Source organism: Stylophora pistillata, chromosome 3 (assembly GCF_964205215.1).
Source record: "Stylophora pistillata chromosome 3, jaStyPist1.2, whole genome shotgun sequence".
Taxonomy (NCBI): domain Eukaryota; kingdom Metazoa; phylum Cnidaria; class Anthozoa; order Scleractinia; family Pocilloporidae; genus Stylophora; species Stylophora pistillata.
In genome coordinates, this window is record NC_142521.1 from 36496425 (window position 1) to 36517683 (window position 21259).

Here is a 21259-nt window from a genome sequence, read left to right on the forward strand (position 1 = left end):
CATTTGATCGGCCTTTCTTTTTGAGGTAATATTGAAAGAGAAATCTTCTGTAGTTACGCCTTACATAGGGAAACAAGGAAAGAGGAATTGTGAGAATTTTCACTGACAAAATTCTTTTGGGTAATCCGGAGTTTAATTTTTGAAATTTTTAGGCTTGTGTTGTTTTTTTGGGATGTGTTTATTTGGGTTTTTATTTGAGAACCCCGCCAATAAACAACTAAAAAGCAAAACAAATCATTTTAAAAGGCGCGACACGCGGCCATATTAGTCAAACTCGGCACAGTGTTATTATTTACCCGCTCTTCAATGGTTTCCTTATTCTTATTTGTCAGTTGGATTCTTTTCTCTTTTGGCTACTCTGCTCATGTTTTGTAACTCTGTCAGAAATCAGGGCCTATCGGTCTCCTGCGTCGAATAAGCTCATTTTTGAAGAAAAATTCAAGAACAAAGTCGTTGATAATGAAGTTGTTAAACTTACTATCGTATGTTTGTTTCTGCTTGGTCTCCCATAAATCCTAACAAAATATTAAGTGTTATACTTCAATTTACCACACACCGTGGAGTTGATTCTGTGTACACTTTACGCATCTTCCCATGTTTCTCTGACATCGCTGAACGTAAACAACTTTTTGATGGGAAACTCTTACTACCATAAGTAGAATAAAAGATCTGCCTACGTTATTCGCTGCTCGTCTAGCCTTTCCTGTGGAAAGTGGGCGTTTTTATTTGCTTCGAGGAATACGGAAATGCTTCATTATCCTTCTCATCCAAAAAAAACCAAAAAGCAGGCAACTTGTGTGGCGTGAAATAATAGGTTAGGAGGCGTTAGTTGAGCGGAGCACAAGTGTGAACCTTGAAGTTGTTTTTGATTTGTTTTGTTTTATTTTATATCCTTATTATTAACTAGGTGTCTAGCATGTGCTTCAAACATGGTGCTTTATCAGAAAAGTACGGTTACATTGAAAGGAAAACTCCATGCTTCTAGTAAAGCCGAGAAAAACATTACAACGAGAACCCCGGATCATGAAAAAGGAATATCTAGAGTTGTCTGACTTTCAGTCCTGTAACAGTGTATTGAACTTGTAATAGACCGCAATAGCTCGGGAAATATGTGGAATTTATTTCTGCACTCCTTCTCTCTTGAAGCACATAGAGTTAAACTGAAATACACAAATTACAATCGTTTTTAGGCACTATGCCGTAATGTCCCTGGACTAATTCAAACAGCAAATATGTTTTAATAGTACTTACAATTCTGTATTCCTTTCCCGAACCTTGTATTCCATTTACGATTCTTGCTTAGCTCTGTTGGTACCTAGAGACTATTAACGAAATAGCATCCCCTTTGAAGTTTCGAAGCGCGTGTTCTCTTTTATAGAGATATGCCCGTAGGGATATTGCGTAACTAGACAGGGATTAAAATAATTTCGTGCAAAACAAATAGTTTTGCCAGTGGAGAAATTCTGTGGAGTACAACCCGTCGCGTGTAAGCGTGAAAGGTTAAAAAATTATTAAATTTTTTATTTCCCCTTTGGTAAGGAATGATAGCCAATACTTTGAATGCGGATTTATATCAATTTGAGAAGATATTAGACAGTTTTCTTTCCTTTTAAAAATATAGTATTTAACTTAATCATCTGTTTGTCTGTCAAGTATCGCCTTATTTTAATTGCCAGGGACCATTGTTGTTTGTTATTCATATCTGAGAACATTTTCCCTGTTGTGAAATAAAATGTTAGTCGCTTGTAGCTATTTGAATTCTAAAGTGAATATTCTCTTTCACTGCTCGCTTTTTAGACAAATATATTTGAATGCGTCAAATAATTAGCTTGTGTGTGGAAATGTAAGCTGGGTGTTACACATAGTTAATGAAACAGGTGTGTTTTAACACAGCGATGGAAAGGTGATATTTCGATATACGCGGGGGAAAGCAAGATGTTTTAAATATTTATCTTGTATGAAAATGCAAGGTTAGTGTTACACATAATAGGTGCTGTGGTTGATATTGCTGCCTTTTTTTCTTGTAATAGGAGTCGAAATTTTCAATAAGGAGGTGGGTCATCCACCGACTTCAGACAAAAGCTGAGCTGAAAAGAAAAGGAATAAGGTTCAGAAAAGAGCCAGATGATGATGAGGAGGAGGATGATGATGAGGATGAGATAAGGATGATGATGATGAGGAGGATGAGGAATGATGAGGATGATGAGGATGAAGATGAGGAATGATGAGGATGATGTGGATGAGGAATGATCAGATCATGAGGATGATGAGGATGATGATGAGGAATGATCAAATGATGAGGATGATGAGGAATGATGAGGATGAAGATGAGGTTAATGATGACTTTCACGATAATGAGGAGGAGGATGACGATTATGATAAGGATGATAACTATGACGAGAGCTATGATGATGGTGAGCAGGAGGAGGATAATGATGACGATGAAGGTGATGATAATCATGTTGAGTGAGCGCTTGGAAAAAAAGGTTTCCATGGCTACTGATTTGGCGAGTAATGAGCAGAGTAGTATTTAGAATAACTTGGCTGTTCTTAAGTCGTGTGTCGTGGCAGCGAGCTAACAAAGATTTAATCTGAGATCTGCGTGACAAGCAAATCAGAATACTGTGTAAACAATGCCCTATATTGAGACTCTCAATATAATTTAATTTGGTCACTCTTCTGTTTGATTGGTTTGTTAACTGTTCAACTTAGCTGTGAGTTTTTTCAGGTCAATCAGAACACAAAAAGAATCTGTTAGGTCATTAGTTTGAAAAAAAAGGGGCATTGATCCTACATATGACCTTTGGCGCGAAGAAAGAAAATCGCGTAGAGTAGTCTGTACTAGACTCTCTTGTTGTGGAGACGGTCTAAACTGGGAGAGCTGAAACATTGGAGGGAGCTAACCCTTCTTAACCAGAACCCATTTTTCATTCTTCACAAGAAAAGCAGACTTTGAGAGAAAAGAGCGGAAGAATGATTTTTGTGAGCTTAGATCAGTTCACAGGCAGCGTTGTGCAGTCAAATAGGCTTCTTTTTATTCCTTACATTGTTGATGCTTGAAACTGAAAATTGATAAAAAATCGTTCGTGATCAGAAGAGTTAAAGTCGATACACAGTGTTACAGGCTTAAATGCTTGTTTTTGTAATAGAAATTTGGCTTGGCTTGTTTTAATAAATGTTTTCACCATTTGACTCTAACTTTTAATGATTTATTAAAGAACATTGTCTCCATTGCTAAAGAAAGTTCAGCTGATATGAGAGTGTTTGACAAAGACAATGGATACGACCTCTATCCTTGTTGCTCCGACCCTAAATCACATTGAAATTTCTTTGTTGAAGTTATTTTACAGCTGAATGCATTGCGCGCTGAGGAATATTTGTGCCCAGATTTTGAATTTAAGAGAACTATTGCTCGACATGGGTACCTTAAGGGTGTGAGGAAAAACTGGTTAATTTTCGTGGTTTTATATTTGCTTCATTTCCCTTCAAGTCATAGCAGAATCTGACGGCCTGAGATGTGGAATATATACGTCTTTTGCGTTCGACCAACTGACCGACCTTTGTAATGTTCTTTTTGATGTTTTCCTGTTGTTTCTTTTTTGCTTTGTGTTTTGCCTTTAAATAAGCTTTTGGTATTTCATTCCACCAGCCGCCCATCCACCCTTTAATTTTCCTCCGCTGAACTATTCGATCAGGAGCCACTAAGAGTCACCTTAGTATCCTCTCCTCTTTATTGCTGTGCTATTAATTACATCAAGTTTTGAGGGGAAGAAACAAACAAACAAGGCAAAAGAGAGAGAGAGAGGAAGAGAGAGGCTGTCAAAAGATTGCAAGCAGTCTCTCACCTCTCGATCTTTGTCTCCCTTTTTTTTTCGCTCGTGCGCCACTAAAGAATATCCCAAACATCTATTACATCCCTTGTGCACAGATTCTACAGTAGCCTAGGTTTCGGGTTAAATTTCTCCGAAAGGGGATTTTGTTTGCGCGTACTAGTTAGTAATTAGAAGAGACGACTAAGGTCTTTTTTTCAAATTGGTATTATGGACAACATACAAGTTTCAGTTTATCTATAATCAAGAAAATGTCCATTGACATAAAACGGATGATATAACTTTTAGGTGGTTAATTCTTTGCAAGTAGCATTAATCTAGAAACAGATAGAATGCAACCACTGAAAAGTCCAACCAATGTTCTTGATAAGGAACAACTTTAAAGGCCTTACATGACGCTACACTTTGATAGGGTGCTAGGGAACCCGCCCGAGACCGGTAACATCTGCAGCGCTCAATCAAAGAGTCTCGGGTTTTCAACTTGCTGTTGTCGGCTGTGATTGAGTAGCAGCTGTTGTCTCAAGCCTTTCAATGTCTTCTCCATGCCTTCATTTAATTTCTGCACGTGTGCAAAAATCATCAAATGTCTCAGTCGCTCAGAATGAATTTCTGGTGAGAAAAACTAAAATAAGATCTATTCTTGCTGATGTGAATCAACTAAAGATACATTTTAAGGTAACTGTAAATGACAAGGTTTTTATGAGGTAATATTCTTATAACATAGAAATTATGGAATGATAAATTTAATTTGGCACATCACAAAATGAAGAGAGAAGGAGCTGGCAGACAGGAAAGCCCCAGCACCAGGACTCATTCAGAAACGATGCCGCCTCGGGTAACTCGAGTGATCACCTTCTCTGTTACCAAAATGGAAGTTGCTTAAGTAACCTGGTGTGAGTTTTGCTCGCGCTTTTATCAAAGGCTTAGTTTTCTATGTCTTTCTTTGGAATTGGCTATAATTGATCGTCATAAAATTCGTTTGTTTCTATTCCTTGGAACAAAGGTGTGACTATTCAGTGCTTCTGTCGGAGTCAGCATAACTCAGCAATAGAATTCAATGGTCCTGTTCGTTCACTTTTTGTGAACTGGAAAACTGGAAATCGTCAAATGGCGGATTTGACGATGGTAGATTATTTATGATGTGGTATTAATGTCAGTGTCTCAGCAACTGCGCACACACCCCTCGCTTAACAGACATTAGTCCCAACTCGTTATTATTTGACTGTCGTTGGTCAAGGGAGGGGTATGTGTGCAGTTTGTCAGATACTGACACTGGTTCAAAATCTCTTACTTCCTTCTGGCGCTGGCGATTTTCTTGTTGTAAACGCTCGTATTTTTCCTAGAAAAAAGGATAAAAATTCAAATCAACATAGGCTTTGCCCAGCAGATGATAATATTCTATTGCATGTAAAAATAATAAATCTTATAATCCAACTCCACTTCTTAGAGTACAAATAACGCCATAGACGAGTACAAATATCACGCGCTACTTGTACTCTAGAGCACCGGTTAAACAGGTTTTCTCGCATTGCGCAAGCGAAGAATTGGATTGTAGTTACGAAAAAAAAAAAAATTGCCGGACAATTTGAATCATATTTCCGACGACGAAGGGACAGAAGGGCTGGCAAATATAGTTTATTAGATGAATCAAACTAATAAAAACAGCCAGACGACCAGGAAATTTCTTCATTTATTGAACAAAATAGAAACAGCAACACGACAACACGCCAATTCTGTTCCGCTTCGCATATTTCTGTCACGCACTCCCCGAAATAAATATCCGCGAAATTGGCCCGCACTGAAATAACAGTTTGGCCTGTTGGATAATAAATAACTTATTAGACGTTTTGTTGTGTAGTATCGCTGAGTATTTTACGGGCTCGTCAAAATACGGCACAACTCGTAAAAAAATACTCAGCGATACTACACAACAAAACGTCTAATAAGGTATATATATTTCATTCTTTTTGTCAAAAAACACAAAGAAAGGATGAACTGCGGTCAGCTTATGTTCTCTTAAAGCTTAGTGGATTGAGGTTTTTGAGAAATGGAATGCTATTATGCCATATATTTTTCCGTTCCTTTATTTTGCTGTAGAACATTAAAAAAAATTCCCATTTAGTTTCCCATTCCCTTTTTTCCCTTTTTCCCTATTCCCAATTTGCCATTCCTCATTTTAAATTTCACTAATATCCGCTAAAAATAAATATGATCAGTACGTCGATTAAAGGTGTATCATCAGTACCTCAAGTTTTATCTTCTCTTGCTGTTGATAAGCTTTAGCTGCAATTTCTCGACTCAAATTCTCGTCGAAATCTTTTAATTTTTTCAGCACGCCTAAGTATTGCTGCATTTCTGTCATAAGTTCCTGGGATAAAAGTACAACTTTCACTTACAATCGTTGCTTTGTGTGTTGGTTTTCTTTACAGTAACTAACAGCTGTTATAGTCTCTTGAAACTACATAATGATTACTACAAGAATCGCAATGTACTTGTACGAAAGGAACTGCATTCAATGGATATCCATATCTTTTATTGTCCGTGAAATTATTGATGTCAAAAAATATGTAAGATACAGATGAGGAGGCTTCAAACTCATTCATTTTTCTCATTTCTGGTCTAACTTTTAATTTCAAATAAAAAGCATTTTTACCGGATGAAATTCGAAGAACACAGCAGCACAAATTTGTTTAGCTCCGGTGGCACGATCCTTATAATCCTGTTCAATGTTTTTGTATCCTGCTACGATGTCGTCGAACATGACTTTGGCGCCTTCCTTCCCGTGAAGCTGAGCGAGGATTGGGTCCAAGTGTTGTTTTTTGAGTTGCTTTGGGAGAGCGTTGCAAGCCTCTCGAGTGAACTGATCATTTTCAGTCTGCCACTTGAAATAATCTCGTTCAGCAAGCAACTGAGAAATAAAAAGGAGAAAAGACCTTTCACATCTATTGTACGTAGATGCCTTTGCACAATTTGATTTCACTGCGTTCGAATTCCGACCAGGTACTCTTCCGTTTTTAAATATTTCATCATGATTTAAAACCTCTAGCCTTATTATTAGGAAAATCTTAAAAAGTTTGTCTCGTTACAACTATCGAAAATTTCAGTCATCCGTACAAAAAGGTTAGGACTGGGGAAAACAATGGACGAATTTTTCAAAAGTTCATGGGAAATTGTGTTCTTTTTTAGAGTACTGAATGAGGTATGTTTACGCAATATGTAAAAACTCCTTACCATCAGTTCGTTCAGGTACCTCTCGATTGTAACAGAGGATATTCCGATTGTTTCAATTTCTAACTGACCGATTGCTTGGTCAAGTGCAGTCTCATGATATTTACGAATGTCTTCGGAGTCACAAGGCAGCTGATTGGACAGTTTTGAATGCATGATGGCGTTATAGACATGCATGGCTGCGTGCGTTGCTTCAGAACATTTATCAGTTACAAATGTGTCCCAGGCTGACTGGACATTAGGAATAACTCCGGGAGTGTTGATGGCCTTCACATAAAGTTCAACCAAAGCAGCCAGACCTGGAAATAGAGTGGGTTATCGAGGGATTAAAAATTTTCTGTGTACTGTAGACAAAAGGTTTAAAAAGTAATCTAAAAATGAAAACATAACATAGGATTGGGAAGGATAATTCAAGAATATGCCGTAACCTAAGATTCCAGAAATTTTGTGTATCTCTCTAATATTTTCTTCAAAACTATTAATTTTTGAAAAATACATATAAATCTATGAGAAGTTACGTCTTGCTCCCTAACAGGAGATAGAAGTTGAAAGAAGATCCAATAATAAGCTTTACCTTGACTAGTCACCAGTTCTTCAAGAAGTACTCTTCAACAAGACCTTGAACTTTTCTATCTCAGAAAAGAACTCACTGTTGATGTGATTTCTGTTTCTGTTGATGTTTTTCATGACCTCCTCATTTGCAGATGGTGGAGGTAGTTTGAAGGCTTCGAAGCCAGGGAAGAAACTCAAAATGCTTTCAGCGACTTGTTGGGTGTGGTCTGCCTGTTCCATTCCTTGATCCTTGAAAACCTTGTTGGATTTAAAAGCAGTTGTAACAAGGAACCAGACAAATTTCTGGGGAGGGAGGGGAGGGTTTTGGAGGGAAGACGGTTTTCAGGGGGGACAGAGTGGGGAATCATGTTTATCATCAGTGTATAATAGAGGGACTGTAGAATATTGACTACCAATTAACTGCCAATGGGGGAGAGGGGTTCATTAGAATATTAAACAGCCTTAGGGAGGATCAGGTAAATTTATTGCGACACAACCAAAATCCTTTGCCCCTCTCCACCCCCTCTCAGGGATAAACAATGAACGGTCCCTCATTGTTTGGTGTTTTGTCAAGGAATCTTTGCGAATCTAAGGGGACAAGGAAAAAGGCAAGCACGCCCTCTTTTTTTAATCCTGAATGTGTACAGAGTTGGAATGTGCCTGCTTCTCGAAAAATTTATAACATGTTTACGAACCAATTTTATATGCGCCTCGCCGGGGATGGAGCAGTGTGATCAAGGTGACCTACTTAATCAGTCTCGTTCGTTTATGGGACAGGACTACGGTTCGGGTGTTGTCCAAATGTAAATAAACTTAGCAGATTTATTAATTACCATAAAGGATAAAGAAAGCTTTTGTCTCTTGTTTTGGTAGAGTCAAGAATATACTTAAGTTTAGACGACTTGTAATTAGATATATACATAGTTACAAAAATCAAACAGCTCATAAAATAATGAGAGTGGTTTATCCAAACGGCCTATTCCATTTCCGAAACCATTACACCTCCAAAAAGTTAAAAAAATGACCCTAACATCCAAAAAACAAAGCCATTTACCCGAAGGCTCAGGTATATGATTGATAAAACAAACTTTAATCATGAACAAAGAGTACTTCATTGTTTTCAGTTTGTAGTAGAAGATATTTTTTGGAAGCGTTTGAATAATTCTTTTGCCATGTCTGTCCAATGTTTCAAAATGAGTTGCCTTACCCTTGAAAGGAAGTACTCCTTAATGTCTCTGCAGTCGGGTGGAATGGACTGAGTAACATCCCTGAGGAGCCGGATGAAGAATGGAAAAGTCTTGTGGAAGAATTCTGTGTCGTCTTGAGGACCACTCGCACTCACACTGCCGTCGTTGGAGCGAAGTCTTTTTCGTTGGGACAAGTTCATGATAAAACTGCGCGCGAAATGTTAAGAAATTTTCTCGTTTCATCTACCGCGCACGGTGGCTTTCTTTTTCTTGTTTGTTCAGCTTAGTATCTTTTTTGGGCAAAAAATCCTTTAAGGTTCTTGTTTCACTTTTGCTTATTAAAAAAGCTCGACAAGGGTTTTTTTTAACGGGAAAATTTTGCCGGTGTAAGCTCGTCTACCATTCTGTGCTCGAGAAATAACGCGGACTTTTTCCAATTAAGCGCTCAGTAGAAGGTTTGTGTTCAAAAATCGGATCGTTCTTGTCGAGGTTGTGGAGTGCATATATTGTAGCTAGTTTTCATGAACAGGTTTCAACATCTAATTTAAAATAAATTGTGAGAACGCCCCACGCTCACTAAAACCGTTTAAATATCATGCCTGCGTTTCACCAAACCCCGAAGCACACGTAGATGTATTCCCAGCTCATGAGCTCTCTGCACCCCACTCCACCCCGCTTATTTCCCCATCCTCAGATGTACTTGTTAAAGGATACTCCAATCCATGGAGATCATGTCTAGTGGGAACCCCTGCTGAGTTATAGATCGACACAGAGGCCAGCAAAACAGTGAGAGTAAATATCTGATTGTCATCCAAACCTCCTCTCATCACTGCATCAATTCCCTCAGAGTCTAACAAGATCACGATACATTCCTTGCCAGTTGAGTCCTGGAGACCCAAATAGAGAGTTTCAAATTGTGTGAGCTTTGGTGTGTGTAACGTAAATATGGAGATTATCATTGTTTTAGTCAAGCCAAAAATAGTCAAAATATATTTAAATTGAATATAGAATCCTTGTAACTGGTGTCGAAGGCAGTAATTAATCAATAAATGAGCAAAAGACGGTCACAGCTATCAGAGAGCATCGAGCGGTTGAGGTTACTTGCCAGTAACGAAACTGCGACCTACGGATGAACTTTTTCAGTTACCAGATTAATGCGTACTTACCTGCATTTTTCGTGGCACTATCCACATCCAGATTCCAACGGTTTCCGGATCAAAATGACGCCCGAGAGGGGACACTTCAGGTTGATCAAAAGTTTCACTCAGAATGTACGACTTTCCTTTCCTGTATGGACCTGCAATCGACACAAGCGGAACCTACACGCAGGAGTTGAAATAAGACGTATTTTAGTTAACAATGAACTCCAGTAATTATGAATCACTGCTTGAAATTTCGGCTAAACAGTCACACCAAGTTATCATATCGGGATACATAGGAATTTACCAGCAGGAATCACAGGTAGCCCATGGCCAAATTCGATAGACGACTACTACCGGAACTGAGGCTGGGAACCATTAGAAATATAAGATTTGTGTTAGTAAATTGGTTCATTTAAAAGCAGAATATTTCAGGAGGTAAATAAAAAAGTGCATGTACCGTTCCTCTCTTCAGTCTTCTTTTTACCAAGTTTTTTGGTTGGTTATTAATTCCCTCATTTAGAATATACGTAAAGAAAAAAAACAGAGAATAAAAGCGGCCTAAATGGCCATAATAAGGTCAGACAATAAAGGACACGCATATGCGCACGCGAACTAAACAAGATAAGTTGCTGTCGAAACGTAATCTCCCAGTGCAATTTCATGCGAGTCCTGTTGTGTTCTGAGATCGCAGGTTGGCAAGTGGTCATTACAAGGCCGGAAAGAAAGACACACCCACATGGATGCGCGTAAGAACGAGGCAAGATAAATTGTTGTTGAAACTTAATGTGTTATGAGATTGCAGGTCGGCAAGTGGCCATTACAAGGCCGGAAAGAAAGACACACCCACATGCATGCGCGTAAGAAGAGGCAAGATAAATTGTTGTTGAAACTTAATGCAATCTCATACGAGTCCTGTTGTGTTACGAGATTGCGGGTTGCATGTATTCACATATCGAGCGTGGGATAACCTGTGCTTTGGTTAGTAAGGTGGGCTTCCCCTTTAGGGCTGCACGACTGCAAGTGCAAACTATTTATAGCCGTAGCGAGTCGTTGCGGCAACTTTTGAAGTGTTTGTAGAATTTTTTTTCTAGGATTTTGAGTATCTGACTGCCAGAGCGGCCAGCTGAGGTTTTTAGAAAAGTAATTGATTGATTCTTGTAAGATACAACTGAATAATTAAATGAATAATGAAAAATGTTCTTCCTTCTTTGGAGCTCTTTCCCCCATTTACGTTGGAAGCGTTTATAAAACAAACAAACAAACTTTTATACTAAATCGCACACGGCTTCTTGTTGTGTTAACTTATTATCAAAGCGATAGAGTATTTTCTTTCTTGCTTCCGTTGAACTTTAACCGGACATATGTTCAGACAAAAGGGTGTATCGCCTGATTCCCGTTCTCTTGCTTTCAGTTCGCCCAACTTGATGTGTTTTATTCGATGTGATGTAGACGTTAGCGCATGTTTTGTAGAATAATTGATTCGTATTCTGAGATACTGCAACAGATGACGGAGATGAACTCTATCTCTGGTCCGAAATAGAAAATGTTGTTCAAAATTGCACTAGTTTCTTAACTGAAGAGCTTAGAAGTAATCTTATGTCTTGCCGTGCATGGGTACTGTACATATAATTTGTCACGCAATGTTCAACATGTACCCAGAGCGTCACGGAATGCTAAAACATCAGTATTTCGCTGAATATTTCTCTTTCTTTTTATGACTTAAAGGGCCATCTGTGGAATTTATAGCAAAACAATTACTACCACAAGTAACAATGAGACATATTTTTAGAACATTCAAAACTTCCGGCTTGCGGTAAAGATTATCTTAACACGTGACTGACTTGCTTGAATGGAATGCACTAGCTGGGCAGTTTCCTTGTGAAATCAACAGTCCGGTGGAGTGAAGTTTCAGCTAACGAATCCTTGTGTTTCCTTCTTTCATCTCGGCTCTGAACTTGTAAAACAGTTCTTTATGTAAATTATATCTTACCAAGTCGAAGTTGTACAGCAGCTGTAGCTCAGTTTCATTAAACACCAACATTTGCAGTCGTCGAGTAGAGAGGAAACAGAGGTAAGGTTGTTGTCTGCTAACCTAAGCGAGCATGCATTTATTAGATTGTTTTACTGGATGTCCAAGGTTTCATACTCATGTATGCTCGAGTAATGTGGCACAGTTTTAATGGCTGCCTAGGTGAGTTTTGGAGATTGGCATTTACAACAGTTGTATAATAAATATGCTCATTTTAGATTAGCAACCTTTGCATTGCTTGATCATGAAAGTGAAAGTTGCCTATCTCGTCGTGTTCCTGGTTATTTATAGGGAACTGCACTTATGAATTCTTTGTTTTCCCAGTATCTCATTGTTGTTTGGTTGTCTATTTGTTTTATTTCATTTACTTTAGACTGTTTCTTGAAATATAGATGATTTTCGATTTTATCGGTTTAACTGCGTGCATTCAATACATCAATGTAAATGTATTGGATATGGTTATAAACAACAGTTTGCAAATTGAAACTTGAATTACTACATTGAAAACCAGGAGATTTAGGGGTGGTTCGGGTGGTTCGGTCGAACCCCCTAAATTGTCCCTCAGAACGCTGGAAATCATGTTTCCGAAGACCTAATTTTCAAAATCTTGGACCCCTCAGAAGGGGAACAGTTCTCTGAACCCCCTTGACTAAATCCTGGATCTGCCCTAGGACTTCTACATGTAGTTCCAATTTGCTCTTTAACTCTGAGCTGGGCAATGGCTTCACTGCTTATACCTTTGCTTTGCCCAATATTTGTTAAAATTTCTGCTGTTCAGTTCACTCTACATCAAATGCAAGAGAGCATTAATTTTTAATTGAATCACTTCTGTCACCGTCTAACCCCTGTGAAATATTTGTTCTATTTCATTTTACGACTTTTACAAAATTCAGATTTTACTAGTGGACATCAGAGTATTGTAAAGAACGGTGTCTTTTCCAATCCCTATAAGCTTCTTCAGTGTTACTAATTTGACCTATTTTGAAATGCTCTCCTGGTTCTGTTTTTATTTCCTTGTTAAATCAGCTAGGTTGTAGAATTCATTTTTATATAGGTGCCAACTGTCAATTAAAGAATTGTGATTCGGTTGCTAATTGAAGAATTGTGATTCAGTTACCATATGAAGCAATAATTTGGTTGCCTGTAAATCTCAGTGCTTAAAAACTTGTTCTCTTTACTTGCAATGCAAAAAAGTTTTAAAGACCTGGACACTTTGCTGTAAACTATACCAACCAAAATAACAACCAACAAGATGGTGTGGGGGAATTTTCTTTTCCAAAATGGATCTCCCACAATGGGCTCTGTCGCATAATGTGTATCAGTAAAGTTTTGATCAGCAAACTTGACAGATAATTTGCAAGGCAACCAGAAAGAATATTGAAAAGTCTCCACGTAGTTTTGAAGACCAGCCCCTCAGGATTCAAATTGTGCAGAAGTTTTACTTGTGTGGTGGGATTTGATTTGTGATTAATTTGCTAGAAGAAAGGTTGTCCATTTTGTATTGTTGCACCCCAGTTGGTTACAATTAAATCAAGCTAACACAAAAGAATTTTTGCCAAATAGTGCATTTGGTTACCTTTCCATTGATATTATAGTTTGGCGGTTAGATATGCTTCAAATAGCATGTTGAGAATTGTCTTTTTGCGAAGGACAGCCATCAAGGTCTACAGTATTCGTAATAAAGAACACTGCCAAAATGTTAAATACATGTAGATTGCCTACCAGCATTACTAACCCTAACATTATAGTTGCAAACATTCAATTTCCAGTGGTATTGTCAGCCAGCTCAAGTTGCAATTTTGCTCCTTGTCTCCATGAATTGTATTCATCCAATTGTTTTTCTGTTGAAATTGTGTTTGCAAAATTTTTATATTTGAATGGATTGTTAGTTTGTTTGTAACTTTTTTCATCATGTACAGTACCTGTAATTTTATTATTGGCACTAGTGGAGCTTTATTTTTTTGACAAATGACTCAGAAGTGAGGGCCTGTTTTAATTGCAAATCCATGTGTTCAGGAGCAAATGAACAAAAAGTTACAATTTAAACTTAATATCTGAACAACTCACTTGTAATTTTTTTATGGTGCATGCATATTGAACTGTAAAATAAATGGTTAATCTACGTAACCCTTTACCAGCAAGCCACGCATACATGGTAGTAATTACGACTATTGCTGTTATTAGTTTCTTGTTGAAATTAAGAGACGGCATTATGTACGTGTGTACATTGCAAGGCTGTTTGATGTGACACCTATTGCAGCCTAAAACACCCACAATGATTCCTGATTTCCATTGCAGTGAACTGTTCATATAGCAACAAATCCCAAAACTTCAGCATTCTGCTCCAAGAGCAACACTGAAAAATTGTCGATCTTTTAAGATCAAAACTTGTTCAAGAAATCAAAAGTTTGCAATCAAAACACACCTCAGGGCCAGATCTTGCTGTTTAGCTGGAAAATGCCTTCTCACTTTATTCGCTAGCCCTTGTTCTTCCTTTTGACAAAAGCTAGTGTCGCAAACACAACCTTAGCCTCGTTTATGACCGAAAAGAATTCAGGGAAATTCCACCACAACTCGAGAAGGCAACACCTCACATTTCTATTTTAACAAATTATTAGAATCGTTTTGGGCCACCCAGTCCTACCAGCAAAATATCACATAAATCGAGACTTTTGCCACTCAAAACTGGCCCAAAAAGCCTTGGTAGGTCCTGGAAGCCATCCACAGATGGGCCAGAGACACGACTTCACTTGTGAACTCTTGAAGCTTGCATGAAAGCAATTTGGTGGTCCAGTCTACATGAAACCACCTCTCACCTCTGTTTTCTTTCAAAGGCTTGCCTCTACCCACGTTCCAGCTTAATGATGCTGTCCTGAGGGCTTCTGTTGAGTGAAAATGGCTCGAAAAACACTTATAAACGCGAGAAAATGAATCGATTTGAACGCATCCAAACACAAGCGGATGATCTAGGTCACGTGACCCTAAAGTCTGAACCCATGGTGTCTCAAAACTGCAAATATTGTAAGGGATACTACATGTAACGATAAACAAGGCGAGCTTAAGGTTTGTATGGCCAAATTATAAGGTTTTTCGCCTGCTGGTAAAGGGTTAATAAATAGATTTTGTGTTGACTTGTGTCTGACTAAGATCGCAGGTGACATCAAAATGCAAAGAGAACAAAAGTTAGTGGTGCAGCTGAATGTGTCACTGACATACTTCCTGTGTTTTGTCATCTTCTGTGATCTATTACTGAACAGACCAAAGGCAACATGGAATCTATTTGGTTTTTATGACCACAAAGCCAAAATCTGTTAACCTTGACACCCTAACTCCATGCTGTTCTGTGTACATTTTTTAAAATGTGACAAGGAGAGTTTGTTGAACAATTTAGAGCTTTTTCTAGTTGGTGATCATTTCCTTTATGCTCCGGACCTTAATGTGAGACCCAGGCGTGTTATTGTAAGGAGTAAATAGCTGCTGATCATTCTTAGGCATTCAAGGGTTATTGATGACATCATCTATGTGTTTGTTCTAAAATAGGTCATAAGTAAGAACCAATCAGAATGAAAGTATAATTAATTCATATGTGTTTTGCTTCCTTGCAGCTGAGTTCCAGAATATTCTGAATTCCAGTTGAGTTCCATTCCATCAACTGCAGGTGTTCTGATACCTGACTTAACAATAAGAACAGGTTTCTTTTGGATAGAAGTTATTTTCCCAGTAGCTGGCTAAATTTCATGCTGTCTACCAGATTAGTCATGCCAAGTAGATTGGTGTGAACACAATCAGCCACACATCAAGTAGGTAGTGGTTTATCTGGTGGATGGTATTATTGATTCAATTGAGCAACAACAAGTACCTGAGAGTTTAATACAACTGCTGTTATCATCTCCAAGGAGAAGCAACTTGAAAAGTGAGTGTTTATCTTACAGGTATTGACATCAATGAACAAGTAAATTATTAACATTATTATCCTCTACGTATGATGCACGATCCTTGCAGTAGAGAGTGCTATTTATGCAATAGCGAAAATCAGACCTGAAAAAAATCAGGCCTTTAAGGGATTTGAACCACTGACCTCTGCGATACTAGTGCAGCATTCTACCAATTGAGCTAACAAGCCAACTGGGAACTAGTCTCCTTCGCAGCCACTTGGGCCAGAGTCACGCAGCGCTCCCCGGAACAGGCTGTTAAGTTGATTCGTAATAAACCTGTGATGATAAATCAGATACAATGTATAAATGAAGTTCATATATTTTGAACTGCAGTATTAAATACATCAGATACACGATCCTTGCAGTAGAGAGCGCTATTTATGCAATAGCGAAAATCAGACCTGAAAAAAATCAGGCCTGTACGGGATTCGAACCACTGACCTCTGCGATACTAGTGCAGCGTTCTACCAATTGAGCTAACAAGCTAACTGGGAACAGGCCGTTCAGTTGATTCGTAATAAACCCGTGACGATAAATCAGATACAATGTATATATGAAGTTCATATATTTTGAACTGCGGTATTAAATACGTATGATGCACGATCCTCGCAGTAGAGAGCGCTATTTATGCAATAGCGAAAATCAGACCTGAAAAAAATCAGGCCTGTATGGGATTCGAACCACTGACCTCTGCAATACTAGTGCAGTGTTCTACCAATTGAGCTAACAAGCCAACTGGGAACAGGCCGTTAAGTTGATTCCTAATAAAGCCGTGATGATAAATCAGATACAGTGTATATATGAAGTTCATATATTTTGAACTGCCGTATTAAATACGTATGATGCACGATCCTTGCAGTAGAGAGCGCTATTTATGCGAGGATCGTGCATCATACGTATTTGATACTGCAGTTCAAAATATATGAACTTCATATATACATTGTATCTGATTATTATCCTCTGTCAAACTAATACTGATTAACAATAGACAGTATCACTATTGTTAATCAGTATTAGTTTGACAGAGGATAATAATGTTAATAGTGGGACATTGTGCTAGCTAGAGTAAACTAAAGGTACAATAGACAATTTTGAGAATAATAGCAAAACCAAATAAGAGCGAATGGTTGAATAGACCGAGTGAAAATTGAAAAATGTGAGACATGGGCGGAAAATTGAAAACCTTTATATTTTACCCACAGATACCTAACGGTGAACTTAGAAACATTGTCAGTAAGATTTTTTTCCCAAACTTGCTTCCTTATCTTAGAAAATTCATGAATACTGAAACAGGTGTCAGTAGGGCTCCGTGAAATGGCGGAAATCAGTGCCCGAAGTAGAGGCAAATGAACTTTGCTCAGTAAAGCACAAAAGAAAGCAAGCTCATATTAATTGATAAATTTGTCTAGGAGGGATTGAGGTGTGGCTTAAGTCTAAAACTGGACCATTGTATTTAATTTTGAGCTCATGAAACCCTTTTAAAAATCAACAATATTTCAAAATCCAAATAATCTATTGCATTTCCTAGCAAATTTTCAATTATCATTTTTCCCCATGCAGTATGACTCAGAATTGGTTCAGGTTAAACTTATGATGAGTGGAAATTGAGTTGTTTTTGAGGATATAAAAATTAGTGTTGGGCTTTTCATTTCTGCATGGAAAAACCAGGCTGAACTTCAAAAAAGTAATTTTTCAATTGATGTGCCACCTCTCATGCAGTCTAGAAAAAAAGTTGCTCTTAACTTGATAAACTTATGTTATTAGAGTTTGATTTATATACTGGTATTACAAATTCTACAAATTGGACTAACCTTTCTGTTGCCATATTCTAAGCATTTATTACCTATCGATCACTTTCCTTGGGTTTCTCATTTTTTCTGGGCAGATTTAGTGTGGCAAAATCATTACTAGTTGCAGGCTCTGCTTTGTTATTAGCAGGCTTTGGGAGCAGTTTCATATTTCTATTACTGCACTGAATAGACTTGTGTTCACAACAACTTGTGTAAAAGCATAGAATAGATCTCAATTTCAAAAATCTACTTAGGGAACCAAACCATTGTGTATTTTTCTTTTATCCTGTTACTCAGGTATTCTTCACTGCTTTTGTACACTTTTGAAAAGCAGTTTTCAAAAGTGGATTTTTCTGACAGTTCATGAACAGGGAGCCAGATCCATTGACTACCAAAATCTCGTAGGTGATTAATAGGTGTACGGCTGTAACTGTACTTTTTGATTAGTTAAGCTTGAGAATTCATTTTGTTTTGAATTCCTAATGATCTCAGTTTGGCAGCTTTTCATTGTCCAATTATAATGTTTTTTTCTAACTTCCTTGAGTGTGGGTGTTGTAGAAATTGAAATCATATTTTTCTGTGCTATAGGAAAATAATTATATTGAGGGAAAAATCAGCTGACAGAAATGCCAAAGGCAACACAGAAAACAAAAGGAAGACTAAGGAAAACCCTTGCAGAAGAGCAGGGTAGTAGACCACAGAAAATAGCAAAGGCTGCACACAAAGCTGGAGATGAATCTAGTGATGAAGGAGATATTCCACCTGAAGTTAGAGTCAATCTTCCATCACTAAAGGAAATTCATGCAGAGCTAAAGGATCCAAAGGATGTGAATCTGCCTGTGGACATTTTGTTACTAACAGCCAAGAACTGTGAGTACATAGCTTGTTACATGCTGCTGAAAAATCCATTCAGATGTTGGTTTGATGGTGTGGGGTATGTTTACTTTGGAGAGATGGGTGATGGTGGTGGAGAGAAATTGAAAGTTGCTTTATTGAGATGCCACAGAGGTTCCATTGGTCCTGGAAGCTCCCTGATTACCATGAAAAATGCTGTCTCTGTACTGGGGCCCAAGGCTGTCATTTCTGCTGGGGCTTGCAGTGGCTTAAACCCTGAGAAGACTAAGTTAGGAGATGTGGTTGTCTCTGCGAAACTAACAACTTATGCATCTAAGATAGTAACAAGCTGTGGAGAGCAATCAACAGGCATGAGAAGTTATGTGAGTAGAAATTTTCTTGACCTGATCAAATGTGCAGACCATGGATGGAAGGCACCTTTAAAAAACCCAGAAGCTCTAGACATCAACGTACATTGTGATGGAGAGTTTTTGAGTGGTCCAGAGCTGATCAGTGCTGAATGGCGACGGGATGAACTGGCTAAGTCCTATCCACTGGCAACTGCAATTGAAATGGAGGGTGAAGGTGAGCTCATGTTTAGTCTTGCTTCAGCTGCTCAGAGATTCTTTGGATTCATAGCTGTTGGTTTTGTGTGAGCTTTGAGTCGTCACTATAGCAAAGTTGAATCATTTTTTTACTTGTGAAACAGGGTACTCGTAAATATTTGGGATGGGGCAGGTTTTCTGTTTTACATGTGAGATAAAATTAATATTCTACAAAATTGTTTTTGCTCTAATACCAGTAGCCATGTGCAATCTTTGACCGTCTATATTTATAGATAAGACCTTTATTTAAACACGATAATAATTAAAGCTAACAGCTTGAGGGGTCGTGTATTTAGTTTATACATTATTAAAATAAGAAGAAGACTCGCTAAATAAGTAAAAGGCTTAAACACTATAACATCTTAATCAAAAGTAGAGAAAGTCATCATTTTTATGGCGGACAGTTGAGGCTGAAGCAATATACTTTTTAAGTTACAAGATGCAATTGGTCATTCAATTAAACTTGATTCTCTAAACCTACTTGTTATACCTTCAATCATCTGATTATGTCATTCAATGAAGAAGAGGCCAAGCTTTCTTTATTATGCTTTTGAAAGGGCTCAATTTGTCACAGACTAAAATCTTACAATTCCCCTTGGCTTTTTCTAGTGCTAATGCAACAAGTACTAATCTACCAAAATTACTGCTATTACAGGCAGCCAACCGTATGACTACTGAGTTTTGCAAAAGTTTTGTAATCAAGTAAGCTGATTATACAGGTTCCTAGGCAATTTATTGTTGAATAAAGACAGAATATAGAAAGCAATAAATGAAGAGTGTCTCCTGACTGATTCACCAAGTGAACCATAATCTTTCAGAGATGAATACTCAGTGCAGTGTGCAGTTGAGTTAGACCATTTATAATATACACAATTGTTCTTGAGTTTAACCAATGTCTTTTACATTTATAAATTCAGGTATTTTTGCTGCTGCATTTGATGAGCAGATTGAATGGCTGGTAGTAAAGGGAATTGCAGATTTTGCTGATAGCAGAGACTGCACATCAGAGAACTGGAGACCTTTTGCAAGTGTAATGGCTACTTCAGTTGTTGCAAATATTTTAAGCGATGCTGTTGTGTTTCGGGGATGGCCTCATAAAGGTGATTGTGATTTTGTGATTGCCATACACACCTATAATCATATCATGAATACTAAAGAAGACCCTTGAGGTATGAGGTTAGAAAACTATAATCATATCATGAATACTAAAAAAGACCCTTAAGATATGAGGTTAGAAAACTATAATCATAATTATCATGAATACTAAAGAAGACCCTTGAGATATGAGGTTATAAAACTATGTGCACACCAAACAGAATAGTTTTGACTCTTAGGCTGTCATTGATGATGTCTGCTTTCAAGTTGGCGTGTTACTCGCTGACTTTCTGTTGGCAGATTGGTGACAACAATTGATGAAGATCATGCTTCCTTCTACATTACTGTACATTTACAATTGAACTGTATCTCATGTTTAATTACTTTACTTGTTTTTAGAAGGTGGAAAGAGGAAGTCATCAAGCGATTCACTGGACCAGGACAAAAAGCGTACAAAGCTGGAACGTATTTATGGCAAGGACTTTAGTTTAAAATTTCTATAATTTATAGTTTCAGACTGGAGGCCTCAACCGATTGCACAATTTCCTTAAGATCCAAAGCTTTCCCTAAATTATCTAAAAAAATAAAGCTGTACAGTAAATCATATCACTTGCCACAGATGAAAATAGTGTTAATTTCCTTATCAGATTTTGCATTTATTCAGTCTTGTGTACCGGAACAGTAGGCTCACCATAGGGCATTATTCACCGCTGTTCTTGAAATGAGCCCTCGCTCCTCATTTTCACGAGAGGATCGAAAGACCACACCAGATAGGGGGGGGGGGAGAGGAGGGGGGAAGTTGAACCTAAAAATAAAAAGGTAGTGCCCAGATCAAGGGGAATAATTTATAGAATGATATAATTAATGACAATAGGAATAATTCTATTTAATCACGGATTTGAAGAGTAGCTTTGCTTAAGAGTCGGGATAAAAGCAGCCCCAAAACTGATGAAAAAACCCCAGCCTACGAATGATTATGTTCTCTTCAATTTGAGAGTTACCAAAAATTTAGAAAGCTGTTTCTATTTTTCT

At 37.8% G+C, this 21259-nt stretch overlaps 1 protein-coding gene, 1 non-coding gene and 1 pseudogene across 6 annotated transcripts in view; 2 read left to right on the forward strand and 1 right to left on the reverse strand.

The window, feature by feature from the left end:
* The window catches only part of LOC111344668 (NLR family CARD domain-containing protein 4), a 22072-nt gene extending 18880 nt beyond the window's left edge, over window positions 1–3192 (forward strand). Inside the window, exons 9-10 of the transcript XR_015998694.1 lie at window positions 2165–2188; window positions 2315–3192. This is a non-coding gene — a transcript (NLR family CARD domain-containing protein 4). The remainder of the gene's footprint in view (window positions 1–2164; window positions 2189–2314) is intronic.
* LOC148735888 (NLR family CARD domain-containing protein 4-like) overlaps window positions 1–21259 on the forward strand; it is a 31912-nt gene that overhangs the window by 3807 nt on the left and 6846 nt on the right. Inside the window, exons 1-6 of one of the 4 annotated variants that reach the window (XM_088753234.1) lie at window positions 11802–12010; window positions 14803–15031; window positions 15574–15881; window positions 18282–19112; window positions 20050–20232; window positions 20627–20701. In XM_088753234.1, coding sequence (XP_088609360.1) covers window positions 18320–19112; window positions 20050–20232; window positions 20627–20701 — 1051 coding nt within the window. In that variant the 5' untranslated portion in view covers window positions 11802–12010; window positions 14803–15031; window positions 15574–15881; window positions 18282–18319. Of the gene's footprint in view, window positions 1–11801; window positions 12011–12062; window positions 12131–14802; window positions 15032–15573; window positions 15882–18281; window positions 19113–20049; window positions 20233–20626; window positions 20702–21259 lie in introns of those variants that run through there. The other 3 variants (XM_088753232.1, XM_088753233.1, XM_088753235.1) reach the window with 3 other exon arrangements.
* On the reverse strand, window positions 3181–11980 carry LOC148735889 (guanylate-binding protein 6-like; annotated as a pseudogene). The gene is made up of 10 exons (XR_015998632.1): window positions 11930–11980; window positions 9964–10116; window positions 9512–9684; window positions 8818–9004; window positions 7633–7868; window positions 7062–7357; window positions 6484–6738; window positions 6076–6198; window positions 5122–5169; window positions 3181–4439 (listed from the first exon to the last, which is right to left on the reverse strand). The product of XR_015998632.1 is annotated as a guanylate-binding protein 6-like (transcript).